This window comes from Dermacentor variabilis, chromosome 11 (genome assembly GCF_050947875.1).
Source record: "Dermacentor variabilis isolate Ectoservices chromosome 11, ASM5094787v1, whole genome shotgun sequence".
Lineage (NCBI taxonomy): Eukaryota > Metazoa > Arthropoda > Arachnida > Ixodida > Ixodidae > Dermacentor > Dermacentor variabilis.
The window spans coordinates 49,198,268-49,210,281 of record NC_134578.1 but is presented as its reverse complement, the minus strand read 5'-3'; the positions used below and the strand labels follow the sequence as shown (position 1 = coordinate 49,210,281).

General features: G+C 45.8%; 1 protein-coding gene across 1 annotated transcript; it reads left to right on the top strand.

Annotated features, from left to right (window-relative positions):
* The first annotated feature begins 468 nt into the window (after window positions 1-468).
* Window positions 469-11,160, top strand: LOC142563251 (uncharacterized). The gene is made up of 5 exons (XM_075673803.1): window positions 469-698; window positions 4,214-4,287; window positions 5,491-5,696; window positions 9,489-9,609; window positions 11,080-11,160. The coding sequence occupies exons 1-5, from the start codon at window positions 533-535 to the stop codon at window positions 11,158-11,160; spliced, it is 648 nt and encodes a 215-aa protein (XP_075529918.1). The 5' UTR covers window positions 469-532.
* The last annotated feature ends 854 nt before the right edge of the window (window positions 11,161-12,014 follow it).

Sequence of the window (12,014 nt, the reverse complement as noted above, 5' to 3'; positions counted from 1 at the left end):
CCGGAACCCCAAGTATAAACAGCATTGCACTGATGAGTACAGTAAGTAGGTTGGGCTAAAGATGCATCCTCTAGCTGCAAACTACTTCGAGAATTTACAAATCGTATCATTTTCCGCGAAGCGTCCAGTTATAAGTGCAATGATTATTCCATCCCCCGAGCTCCCAGGAACGCTTCCGAATCCAGTCTCCCCTGCTTTATCATGGGGAAGTCAAATGCTGCCCGCCTAAACTAAGTATGAGCCCCGTAACTTGCCTCATCATCGCCGAGGCACACAGACGATGGATACGAAGAACGTACCAAAATGAGGTACGAGTACGGTTTAAGAACTAGGCGAGCAAAGCGTGGTCGATTCAGGACCAGGTATGCACCACAGTTCCTGAGCCCGTCACCATCATTACACTCGCAGGCAACGCGAGCGCGCGCGAAAGAAGAAGCAGAAGAAGACTTGCGTGCCCTGCTGCGGTCGTCCGGTCGTCCCTTCCTGCACGTCAGGCGAACCTCCCCTGAGCCGTACGCCTGGGAAAGTCCTCATGGGCCGTCAGTACGATGGCAGTCTGCACCCCGTGGAGTGGGCCATCCTCGAGGCCAACCGGCAGCTGGCCGAGGAGGCCCGGAAGCCGCCGCTCTACCTGCAGGCCTTCCTGGACATGGTACATCTGACCATAGGCTTCATCTCCTGCTGCGCCAAGGACGAGCGTAAGATGCAAGGCCCGCCGCTTTTGTTGCGACCCGTCATCACGCATTGCCGATCGCTGCCGCGCCGAACAGGGTCTATACGCAAATTTGATCACTCGATTGAGGCACGCGTTTACGCCCGATATCTACACGGGCGTGAGTTACGTCAGTGACGTTATAATGGAGCTTAAGCCTATGCAAGTGTGTACAGTCCGACCTCGAAGTAGCGAAACCTGAGTTCACAAAATTTTCAATTTTACGGAGCTCTCGATTCAAAAACATGATGCTCGGGTCTCGCGGATATCTTTACATTCACGTTTACCTCAATTGCAATTTAGGGTGCACCAGAGAAGAGAATGAGAGATGAGCAGTGATTCTTGTTGCGCCTTAGTGAGGTGCAAAGTCCACCAGAGTGCACAGAATTATTGTTGCAGTGGTTGTCATTGCGGTACTCTGAAGCTGGCGTAGGGACGTCGGTGGCAAAAATAATTACTAATGTGCAGTAGCCGTTTTCTTTAAACAATGACAGTTGTGCAACATGAAAACGCCATGAAATCGTAGTGACTGAAAAGAAAACGCGACGAGGCGTTCCTGAATTATGTGGCTAGCAATATATTTGACAGCTGACGAAAAACCAGAACAACGGAGATGTGGTCTCATCGACAGCGCTGACAGCGATATCTTGTGGCGGTTTGCTCAGCTAAATAGCGCTGGCTGTGCTTCCCTTTCGTCACACCCCCTTTCACAGGCTTAGCCAATCAACGCGCATTGTGTGCGATATGCCCGAGACTGATACAGAATGTGTTTGAGCGTATTTGGCAGGCACTCCGAAGAGACAAACGGCAACTCGGAAAGTATTGAATTACTGTACATTCTGCCAGAATTAATTTTTATTGCTAAAGCTAGGGGCTGTAACAAAGAAAGATGAAGCGCTGCTGCGTAAGTCACATTGAGCGTTGAAAATGGAAACGTTCGGCGTAAAATGCAGCCATTTATTTCTATTCCGTTTTTTTCCACTAGCCCTCCACGAATGGTCAAAAAATTTTTCAGGCCAACCTGACCCACATGGCCTGTGTGCCACGCGACGTCCCGAAAACCACGAAAACTCATGTGATATGACATGCACATCCTGATTATCCATGATTACGCCGAATAAACAAACAAAATGTTTTCAATTGTACGCCTTTTTCACCACTAGCACTACGCTATTAGTCAAACTTTTCTCGGACTGCGCCCACTTGTTCTGCCCGTCCCACGATGTCACAAAATCGCGAGAACTCACCACGTCCGAATGACGTGTACGCACTAAAGATGCATTAATTGCCCCGTTCCGGAAGGAATAGAAGATGGCAACATGAGGATCGCTCCCGAGCTGGTTACTCGAAGCTGCTGGAAGAATGGATTTCTCTCCGCATACTAAATTTTTTTTTGCGTTACAATATAGCGTTGTCACGCCCTTTCGGCACGTATATATGACATCGCTCTGCCAACTGTTCTCGGCTGAGCATATGTTTTAGAGCTAGGTCTGCTTAGGCTTCAGTTGCACCACCGCGATTTTCGACTAGCTGCCGCAAGGAAGCAAGGGGAAGCGGACCAATTGCACACGCCAGCATCCTCATCCAACCTCCTCATTCCTTTGTATAATTTCACTGCGCCAGCTCGGACCCACGGAAACCCTCTCCACTTTTACGCGCTCGACGCATCTTGTCAGCTTATTAGATAAAGAAAACCTGCGCAGGTAGTCGATATTATTTGCTTCCAAAGGAAACAAGTGACCTCCTATAAAGATGGCGATCATTTATCTGGACCGTTCAAACAACTCTGCAGGTCACGGCCCGATTCATGCGTTAATGGTTACGTAAATCTGACGTCAGGAAATTGGAATAAAATCGGAACGCAATAGCTTTAATTATACGGCCCCATGAATCGAACGCACGGGTATGGTATTCTAGTTTAGATTATCGGAAGTAAGCCGATTTTAGCGGACAATGTCGCGCCTACATTTACCGAGAACGAGCTTTTCAGAGTAACCTATAGCGCGATTGAGCAATGGTTGGTGTGGCAATATTGCGGTTGACACACACGAAAGGCAAATTCAGATACCTCGAAGAGGAGCCGTTGTCCGGTAGCGTGTCTTTATAAAGCTGATACGAAAAAAAGGAAATGGTTTCGACACGCCGCCTCTCGGTCGCGCAGATAGTCCTATGAAATGGCTTCCGCGAAGAGTGTAGCCGGAAAGAGGTAATCTGAATCAGCATAGTTGAACTTTTCCACTGAGATTGCCCAAGCAAATGTTGCACCAGCCGTATTCTTCTGAACTGTGTAATATTAAACTTCGAAACAAATAACAGGGGTCGGTAACCGGCGCCGTTGGCACAGTGATGTGTGACGCGGCAGTGAAGTGCGTATGTAAGCACCGGCTCCACTAAAATATTGAGTAAAACTACTACTGAACTAAGCAAAGGTTCACTCTATCCATTTGGTGAACGCGTTTACTTCGTTAAAACAAGATTTTAAGCGGCTGGGTTTCTGTACTAATTTCAAGGGGGACTTACGATTACTTCGTTATATTGATTTGTTTGTTATAACATGTTTTGGTAGAGCGGGGATAGACTATGGATAAATACAACAGTTTTTAGCCTTTTTTATATCGCCTTAGTTTTGCAGCGTCCTTGTTCATTTGTACCTATCGGCTACGCAGTTATTGTCAGAAACCAATCCAATTGCCTTGAAGCACCTCAAACGCTGTCACATCGTCGGCACGCCTTGGCTAATGTCAGTCTCCTATCGCACGAGCAATGCTAACAATCGCGTTTCTACAGCGAAGCTGTATGTGGCTAGGGTTCCTTGCATTTCTGTTCTCCGTGAACAAAAACTATCATCATCAATGGTTTATGCCCCCGTAAGCAAGCAAAATATGCGATTGCTCATAGCCCCCGTAAGGCAGACTGCAGGCACTCAGCGAAGTGAAGCGAACAGTGCTTCAACTCTTTCTGATCATGCATACAACATACAGAACAGCATGTCGAAAACTGTCATCACCAACGGCTCAAACCCCCGTGAGCAATGGCTCATACCCCCGTAAGCAGGCAGAAGATGCAATGACTCATAGTCCCGTAAGGTTCATGGCTACTCACTTTGCAGGAATTAGCTGCGATGTCGCTAACCCTGTTGTTGTTGGTGATTTCAATGTGGATGTGTCGGTACCGAAAAGGGAGTGGTTTACGCGTTCCGTGTTGCAGACATATCCCTTGCGATGCCACCAACCACCCAGCAGCGTACGTGCATCGATTTGACATTATCAAACAATGTGATTGTCGTTGCGAGTGAAATAATGACCACCGATCACGACAATAACTGAGTGGGCGTACCTTTCTTCACGATGACCACCCATCTCAAGACAGTAGATGAGTTCGTACCATTGTTCAAAATTATGTGTAATCTCTGGTCATGTGCTAACCAGCTTAGCTGGTCAACCACCTTCACAGAGTGGAATGGCTCATGACATTTTTTTTCTTTTCTTGTCACACCAACAGGTTTCATCAGGAGGATTGTCGAGATCAAGGGAGAGGATGGTCTGGAAACGGATTACTTAGACTACATGGTGGCTGTAAGTAAACAACGTCCAACGAACAAAAAAAAACACTTCGTGGAAATGCTCAAAACAGAAAAGAAAATTGAATATTCAAGTACATAGCTTAACCTTGAACAACGTATAGTGGAACGTCACGTGCGCTAACGTCGAGGGACTTCAAGGAAGTTGTCCTAGAACTGTTAAAATTTTATAGTTGATTGAGTAGTAAGGTGGACGGTTTCAAAAACGTAGCGCGGTTAACGTGGTTGAAAGGAGCACGTTCCCGATTTCTAATCGTGTGGTTAACCGGTTCTAGACACATGGGCTACCACTCCGAAAAGGTGTGCTTAATAGCATTAAGATGTTTGGGGTGTGTGTAGAAGCTTGGTCGTTTGGAACATATGAACTGCACTTCTAAGGTTTCTGAATGAAAGATGAAATGTCTTTAAGCTATTATCCACACCACTTTAATGAATAATTTGAAACGCATTTAGCCTGTTATAGATTAACCCCCATATTAATGGCTTTTTGGTGGCCGTCCTTTGTCTTTCGACAAATCATTACTTCGCTGCCAAGAGCGACATCGTCATAGCATCGAGTTCCAGTTTGCTATTTTACTCCATAGTTCTTTAGAATGTGCACTCGTCGCTTGAATAACGAACACGGGTTAAATGGACGGTAAAGAGGAATGCGAAATGAGCTGCACAAGTAAATTGTGCTTCTACAATATTGTGAATTCTACGATGTTCTACGAGCCGCTGTTACCTTGAGAGGAGGTGTGATAGGGCCGGGAAAGAGACAAGGGATACCAGTGGCGACGCCACCTTGAAGTTCCCGAACCAGCTCATCGTGACGTCACCTACTTTGACGTCCGCTCGGGCCTGGTTAATACTGCTACCGCTAAAGGTGAACCAAATTGCATTTTCGAGGAGCCAAGGCCTTAATTTAGCAGATTCTGTATAGTATTACAGGCACCCGACAAGAGCCCAAATAACGATAAAATGTTTCCAAATCGATGACGTCAAAGTAGCGCGCCAACCCTGAGGTTCCGGCTCGAAATTCTGAAGAAAAAAAATGGAAGTTAGGCCTAATAATCATCCTCTCACGGCGAAATCAAGAAAAAATTAACGGGTACGTTCTGAAACAATGTTGTCTTTACTGTGCCTGCGCGAAATCCTACGACAGTTATTGCTGTTGCGTAAGCGCTTAGGAGCTAATATCTCAAACGGCCGCGCGCAGCTGTTCTCCCACGAGCCCTTGCTGGGCGTGGTCGTGGTGCTGGCCCTGGCGCTCTTCCTGGCCTCGGTGTTCTGCGGCCTGTTCTTCGTGCTCATGCGAATGGTGGGAGCCTTCGGCGGCCGCAAGGTGCAGAACATCACCGGCTACTACATGCTCGCGCTACGCCTGCACACCGTCACCATGACGCTGCTCGCGGGCCTCAACATGTGAGTGTGTATGCGTACCTACGCTTGCTACGCTTGTACACTAGCGAGAACATCGGAAGACTGCAAAACCGTGACGATGATGCAGTATGATCTGCGGTCGGGGGAGCATGCAGTAACGTATGCAGCCAATGGGCGCGCATTATACGTGCCCATTTTGACCATGTCTGCACAGAAATGTGTTCACACGGCAAGCTGGGCGAGTTGGTGACTGAACATGTTCCTATGGGAGGGCAGCGCAAGCCGGACGAAAGACAAGAGGAAGTATACGATACGAGCGCGTACTAACAACTGGTTTATTTTTCCAAACAAAGTACTAAAATACACAGATTATGTAAACATGTGTAAAGTGACGCTTACAAGGGTGAAAGGGTGTTAGCCTATCTTGCCGTTCGAAAACTAAGTTTCTTTATCCTGCAGAGTGATAGGAGTCTCGCTGACGCACGCACCTGAGTTTACATGCATGAAGTAGGCTTCCACAATCTCGCGGTTGATTTGATTCATATATTTATATAATATTTCCGTCTGTTCAAACATAGGTTTGCATAAGCAATCCCTACAATGCGCGGCCAGATTAGAACATGTTTCATTCCTGATCTCACCTTGGTGCTCTCTAAGGCGGATGTTAAGGCAGCGTCCCCCCTGCCCAAAGTACTATTTGCCGCACGAAAGTTGAATGACGCAGATCACTCCCACAGAGCATGCCACAAGCTGCCCCGAGTGTTTCACGCGGCACATAGCCTTGGACGCCTGTTTAGATCTATTGACAAGATTGCAAATCTCGTTTAACGAGTTCTTTGCTAAAAAGACGACTGGAACACCATATTTCATGGCTGTCTTTTTTAACCCATGCCCCATCTGATGTACATAAGGGATGACTGCATACTTTTTTACTTTTTCGATCTGTGTTTGGGGTGATTCTCCTTTTTTTATTTTCTTCACTAGCCTTTAACATATTGACATGATAATAGATTTTGCAAAACCGGCCTTCTCTAGACGATTGTGTTGTTGCGAAAAGATCAGATTGGCGAGGTGGTGGAATGACTTTGTAAATGCGGAACCTAAACACGTCATACCAATTCCTTTTTTCACTAGTTTTGAGTGTGCCGACGCGTAGTTAAGAATTGGTTTGCTTGTCCTGGGGCTATATTGACAAGTATGTTGTACTGTTAATCTTAACTGCAAATTCAAAAAATTAATTCCATTATTAATCATAATTACTCATGAACTGCCTATCAATAATTAAATTCAATGTTTGGTACAGCGTAGTGCAGGAAAGTGATCGTATGAAGAAAATAAACAGTCGCTCGAAGGTACACGCACACGGGTGAATGACGGATGGCTATTGGTTGAAGTCATAATCACTCTCAATAATATTTTGACACCAAAGCTGTCTACGGCTAGGATGCCGGAATTTCTTCGTGGCCTAACGTACGTCGACAGAAAACTACAGCCATCTATGGCTCGTACTCCCAAATGCAATGGCTCACAACTCCGTAAAGCAAAGGCCACAAGTACTCAGCAAAGTAAAGCGAAAAGCGCATACAATCTTAGGAAACACTCATGCAACATACAGAACAGCATTCAATAAATGACAAGCTCAAAACAAGCATCCGAACCACATAACTGATGACAAGGCGCTCCTGCGTCCTCACGCAATGCAATGCACGTGGCACTGCCCGCATACGTTTTCCAGTAAAGATTACTGTTGCGCAAGCTGCCGCGGCGACGGCAGCTTGACTGCAGCATGCGAAGCAGTGCGTGACGTAGCTACACTTATGTACGTAAAAGAATAACCCACCTAGCAATTGGTTTCTACGGTGACCGTGCTATGGGAAGGCCCCGTATAGTGAGGACTCCTGAAGAGCAGCGCGCTTACGAGGTCCGACGAATTTCTCTTCTGCCCTGGTCCACTTTTTGTAGGTGAACGAAGTAGCGGCGCGAGCCAAGTCGCAGGCCGTCGAAACATCTTAGGCTTATAATTAGGTAAATTACACGTGCATGTCGCCACGCGAATAATTTCAAAGTATGTCGTTCTAGTTGTCGTTTACAGCTTCGCTGTCCAACCAACATCACAGCGTTGATTAGCGACATTTTTTAACCATCCCGAAGGTCTTTCGTCCTCTCTTTTTTTCTCTCTTTGCTGCAGCCTCAGTGCTAGCAAGATATCTGTGCAATGTGATTTTATTTTCCTGCGCTCCACAACCCTACAAAAATTCAAGACGAAAGTTGTCTTTCATGAGGTTCAACGCTGCGTGCGTTGCAGTTATTATACGTGCTGTGTTGTCCAAAGAAATCCTGACACTCATTCCATTTTTCTCGAATATAACTGATGCCGTCTCTTCTAGCCTCTCACTTCTCATCCCTTTCCTGAGCAGCAAGTTCTTCGGCAAGGTCCTTCTCTTGCTCACTAGCAACGTGCTGTCGCAAGCATTACGTTTTGTTTCAAGACATGTTGAATATGATAGGGTTGTTACTCTGCTTCATATTTATGCAGTAAACGTCGTAGACCGGTGTAAAAGTAAGGAAATAAAAGTTAATGCGCAAGAAGCGCAATCAGTCCATTTGAGAAATCCCTTAAAAGTTTTTGATGACACGCTTCCTGTCCATTTGCATGGCTCCGACTGTTTGGATTGTGACTGTACACCGACCGAATATGTAGACCGCGTTAAATATCCAGGAGTTCACTTTGACAACGACCTATCACGGAACGCTGACATGGCTTCCATTTGTTCTAAACTTCACCGAGCTGCGCGCTTACTTTACCACGTTCGGAGTTACGCTCCTATTAAAATAAAGAACATGATCGTGTACGCGTTAGCTTATTAGCATATAAGATATGGTACCTGCTGTTTCTTTAATTGGAGCACGTCACGGAAATCCAAAGTAGACAGTCTATTGCAGAATATTGTAAAAAAGTGTAGCCTACAACACAGATTCTGATATGCATAATCCATTCAGGCCTCTGAATATGCCAAACTTTGATTCAGTTGTTCTGTCTGTTGTGCCGCGATATTCATAGAACAAAAAATTTGCATACGCACTCTAAAGCACCTGAATCTACGCGATCCCTCCACATATGTTGTTCCTCAAACAGTAACTAATTATGGCAAAGGGCAAAGACAATACTATATTCCTAATTTATTTGATGAACTCCCCACCTTAGTACTGGAGCAAGGAAGTTTATCCGACTTAAACAACGCCTTAAAAGAAGGGATATAAAGGTAATGTTCCTCGTATGAAGCTACCTTTTATTTGTGTGTAATGGTTCGAACATCGTACCTGTATCAAATTCCCGGTTTTCTACAGTACATTCGCCAATTTAGTGCGTATTCATGTAACAGTGTGACCCGTCTTGTTTGACGACGAAAGGTAGCTCCTTTGTCGCTCTATATTTTGCGTTTCTTGGTAATTTTCTTTGCATGTGCTCTTGAAAACGAAGAGGTTTCATTTATATTTTGGAATCATTAGCTATGCTCGAGAACCTGTGAATGATTTTACCGCGACTGTAAGGTCTCTGCCATGCAAGCCCTCGAAACACTTCGGCAGACCGGGCAAGAAATGCATGTACATAATAAATCGCAATCAAAGCTATTATTATTGTTGTTGTTGCTGTTGTTGTTGTTGTTGTTGTTGTTGTTGTTGTTGTTGTTGTTGTTGTTGTTGTTGTTGTTGTTGTTGTTGTTGTTGTTGTTGTTGTTGTTGTTGTTGTTGTTGTTGTTGTTGTTGTTGTTGTTGTTGTTGTTGTTGTTGTTGTTGTTGTTGTTGTTGTTGTTCATTAATTCTTTCACGCAGCGTGTCCCTGGCCTGGCTCTACGGCAGCTCGACTCGGCTGGTAACGGCGCACGAGAACAGCGTCAAAGTGATGCACGAAGGTCACAATTTCATCAAGAGCAGAATCTTAGACGGCTTGAACGTAAGTGTGTGCAGCCCACAGTTACCGATAGACGGTATTCCAAAAGCGAAGCGCAACGAAAAAGATACTGCAAATGCAAGCTCAAATTCAAGCCTTTGCGGTATATAACGAATGTGTTATCGAGGCACATAGATAGAACCGCGCGGGAGATCACTGAAGCTTCTCTTTATTAGCGAGGTTCCGGTTACGTGTGCGTTCCGAGGCCGTCTCTGATACTGCATAAGTTAGAGACTGATGACATCTCTCTAAGTCGTGATTTTTTTGTTGTCATTTTTGTCCTTTTTTCATTTAACGTGTGCTTGTGCTGTGCAATATACATTCGTGTTTCCGACGAGGGACTCTAGTCGGCGCTCGTGTCGTACTTGTTTCTCGTCCTTTGTTTCTCGCGCTGTACTTCGTAAATACGGGAGACTAGCGCGCCCATCATTCTGTACTCGTAAGGAAACTTCACAAGAACCTAAGGCCCGCTCAGCAACTGACGAAAAAAAAAAGAAATATAAGACGTGTTGTTCTGTTTTGTTGTCACCTTATCCATTGTTTCGTTTTCCCAAGTTTGTGACAACGCTCGTGCTCGAACCCCTGCCCACTAATCACACACACACACACCCCCCTTCTTTCCGCACAGTGGTGGCTTTGCGCTGTGATCGTGCCACGAATTTCGACATGCTCGCCCGAATCAAGAATCCTAATTCAGTTCATTTGTATAGTGCGCACGGCCCTTGTATACGCGTCCTAAACCTTATTTTTATGAACCGGAGACGTTGTTCTCCGCTCCATGCCGCTCATTGCGCGATCCTTGTGTTTTCTTGTCGGCTTTCATCGTGATCCTCACCCGCCGTGATAGCCTATAGTGATTGTGGCTTCCTGCCGCCGAGCTCAACGTTGTGGGTACGATTCCGGGCGCGATGGCCGCGTTTCGATGGGGGCAAATTGCAAAAAAAAAAAATATTTGCAGAAATCATCCACTGGGATTGTCAATGCAAGCGAATAGTACGAAAGAACGAACGAATGAATGTTTTCCATGCCGATGTCCCCTACTGAACACCTACTAGCCTCCAAAAAACTGACAAAACATTGGCAAATAAAAATATTCGCCTTAGAGGCACTCGTGCATGCAGATTTAGGTGCCACAATAAAGAATTGAAGGTTGTCAGAATCAATCCGCAATCCCACACTACGGCGTATATTTTAGTCAGATCGTTGTGTTAGTTTGTAAAACCCGAGAACTTTTTTTTCTTTGTTGTCACCCAATGTTCAGCCTGTTTTCTGCTACAGTAGAACGCACTGTAAAAGAGTTAGTCGTTGGGTTGTTTGCTGCATGGCGTTTTAGCAAAAAAAAAAATTTAACTTTCGGACTTCAGGTGCCAAAACTGCAAAGTTGTTATGGCGGACGTCGTGGCGGAAGACCCCAGCATAATTTCGACCAGTTGCAGAGTTCATTGCACAACATAGGGGTCTTTTTGCCTTCAGCCCACACCGAAATGCGACCACCAACGATCGGGATCGAACCCGCAACCTGGTGCTCGGCAGCGCAATGTCATAGTCACGTGAGCACGACAGGATCCCAGAGGAACCCGCTTAATAAACGCAAGTTGATTTCTTTTTTTAAGTTGCCCGCACTGAGACGCATATGAAGGCGTTCTTAAATTGGTCTGGCGAATAACTTGCATGTATAAGCAGCGTCCTTGCGTGTCGCACATGCGGCAGCTCCGAAAGCTAGAATAAAAGTGTCTAATGTTCATATTCACAGCGTTTCGCTACTTGGTTCTTTTATTAGTAGTAGTAGTAGCAGTAGTATTACCGTTATTTTCACTATTAGGAGTTGAAGACCTCCGTGGAAACTGCTCGATCCTCCAGGAAGAAAATCGCCGACCTCGTCAGCAAATCTCAAGCAGGTAACGCTTCTCCCGGTCAATGCCTGTGGAGTATTTCTCCACGAAATGTTCCAACGTCCGCGAGTTGCAGTAGAAATGCGTGGTGTCATGGTGTAACCTCGTCTTCGCGGGATTTTGGGAGCGGAGACCGAAATGGGGCCATCGCTGAAGACGTTTCCATCGCCGAAACAACTGTTGTCTCAGCGACGGCCACTTCTTTTGAGTTTTCGGGGAACAAGATTACCATTCGGGCATCGAAACGTCAATTTCGTCGTTTCTTGGTCAGTGATGAGATTCGTAATTGTTGTGCTAGTTTTTCGTTACCTGTAAACAATTAGTCTGCTAAGCCCCGAGCATGCATCGTCAAAATCTGTGACGTCACTGCGGGGCGGAGCGAAAGCATCAAGGTGCCGTCGCCACCGTTCTTTAGTTCTCCCGCCTTTTCTGACTAAGCCTATTCTCGTCGTAAGAGTGGCTTGGTCTGTATTGTAGAAGGGATATACGGTGTGCGCAAAGACAACGTATAACTTT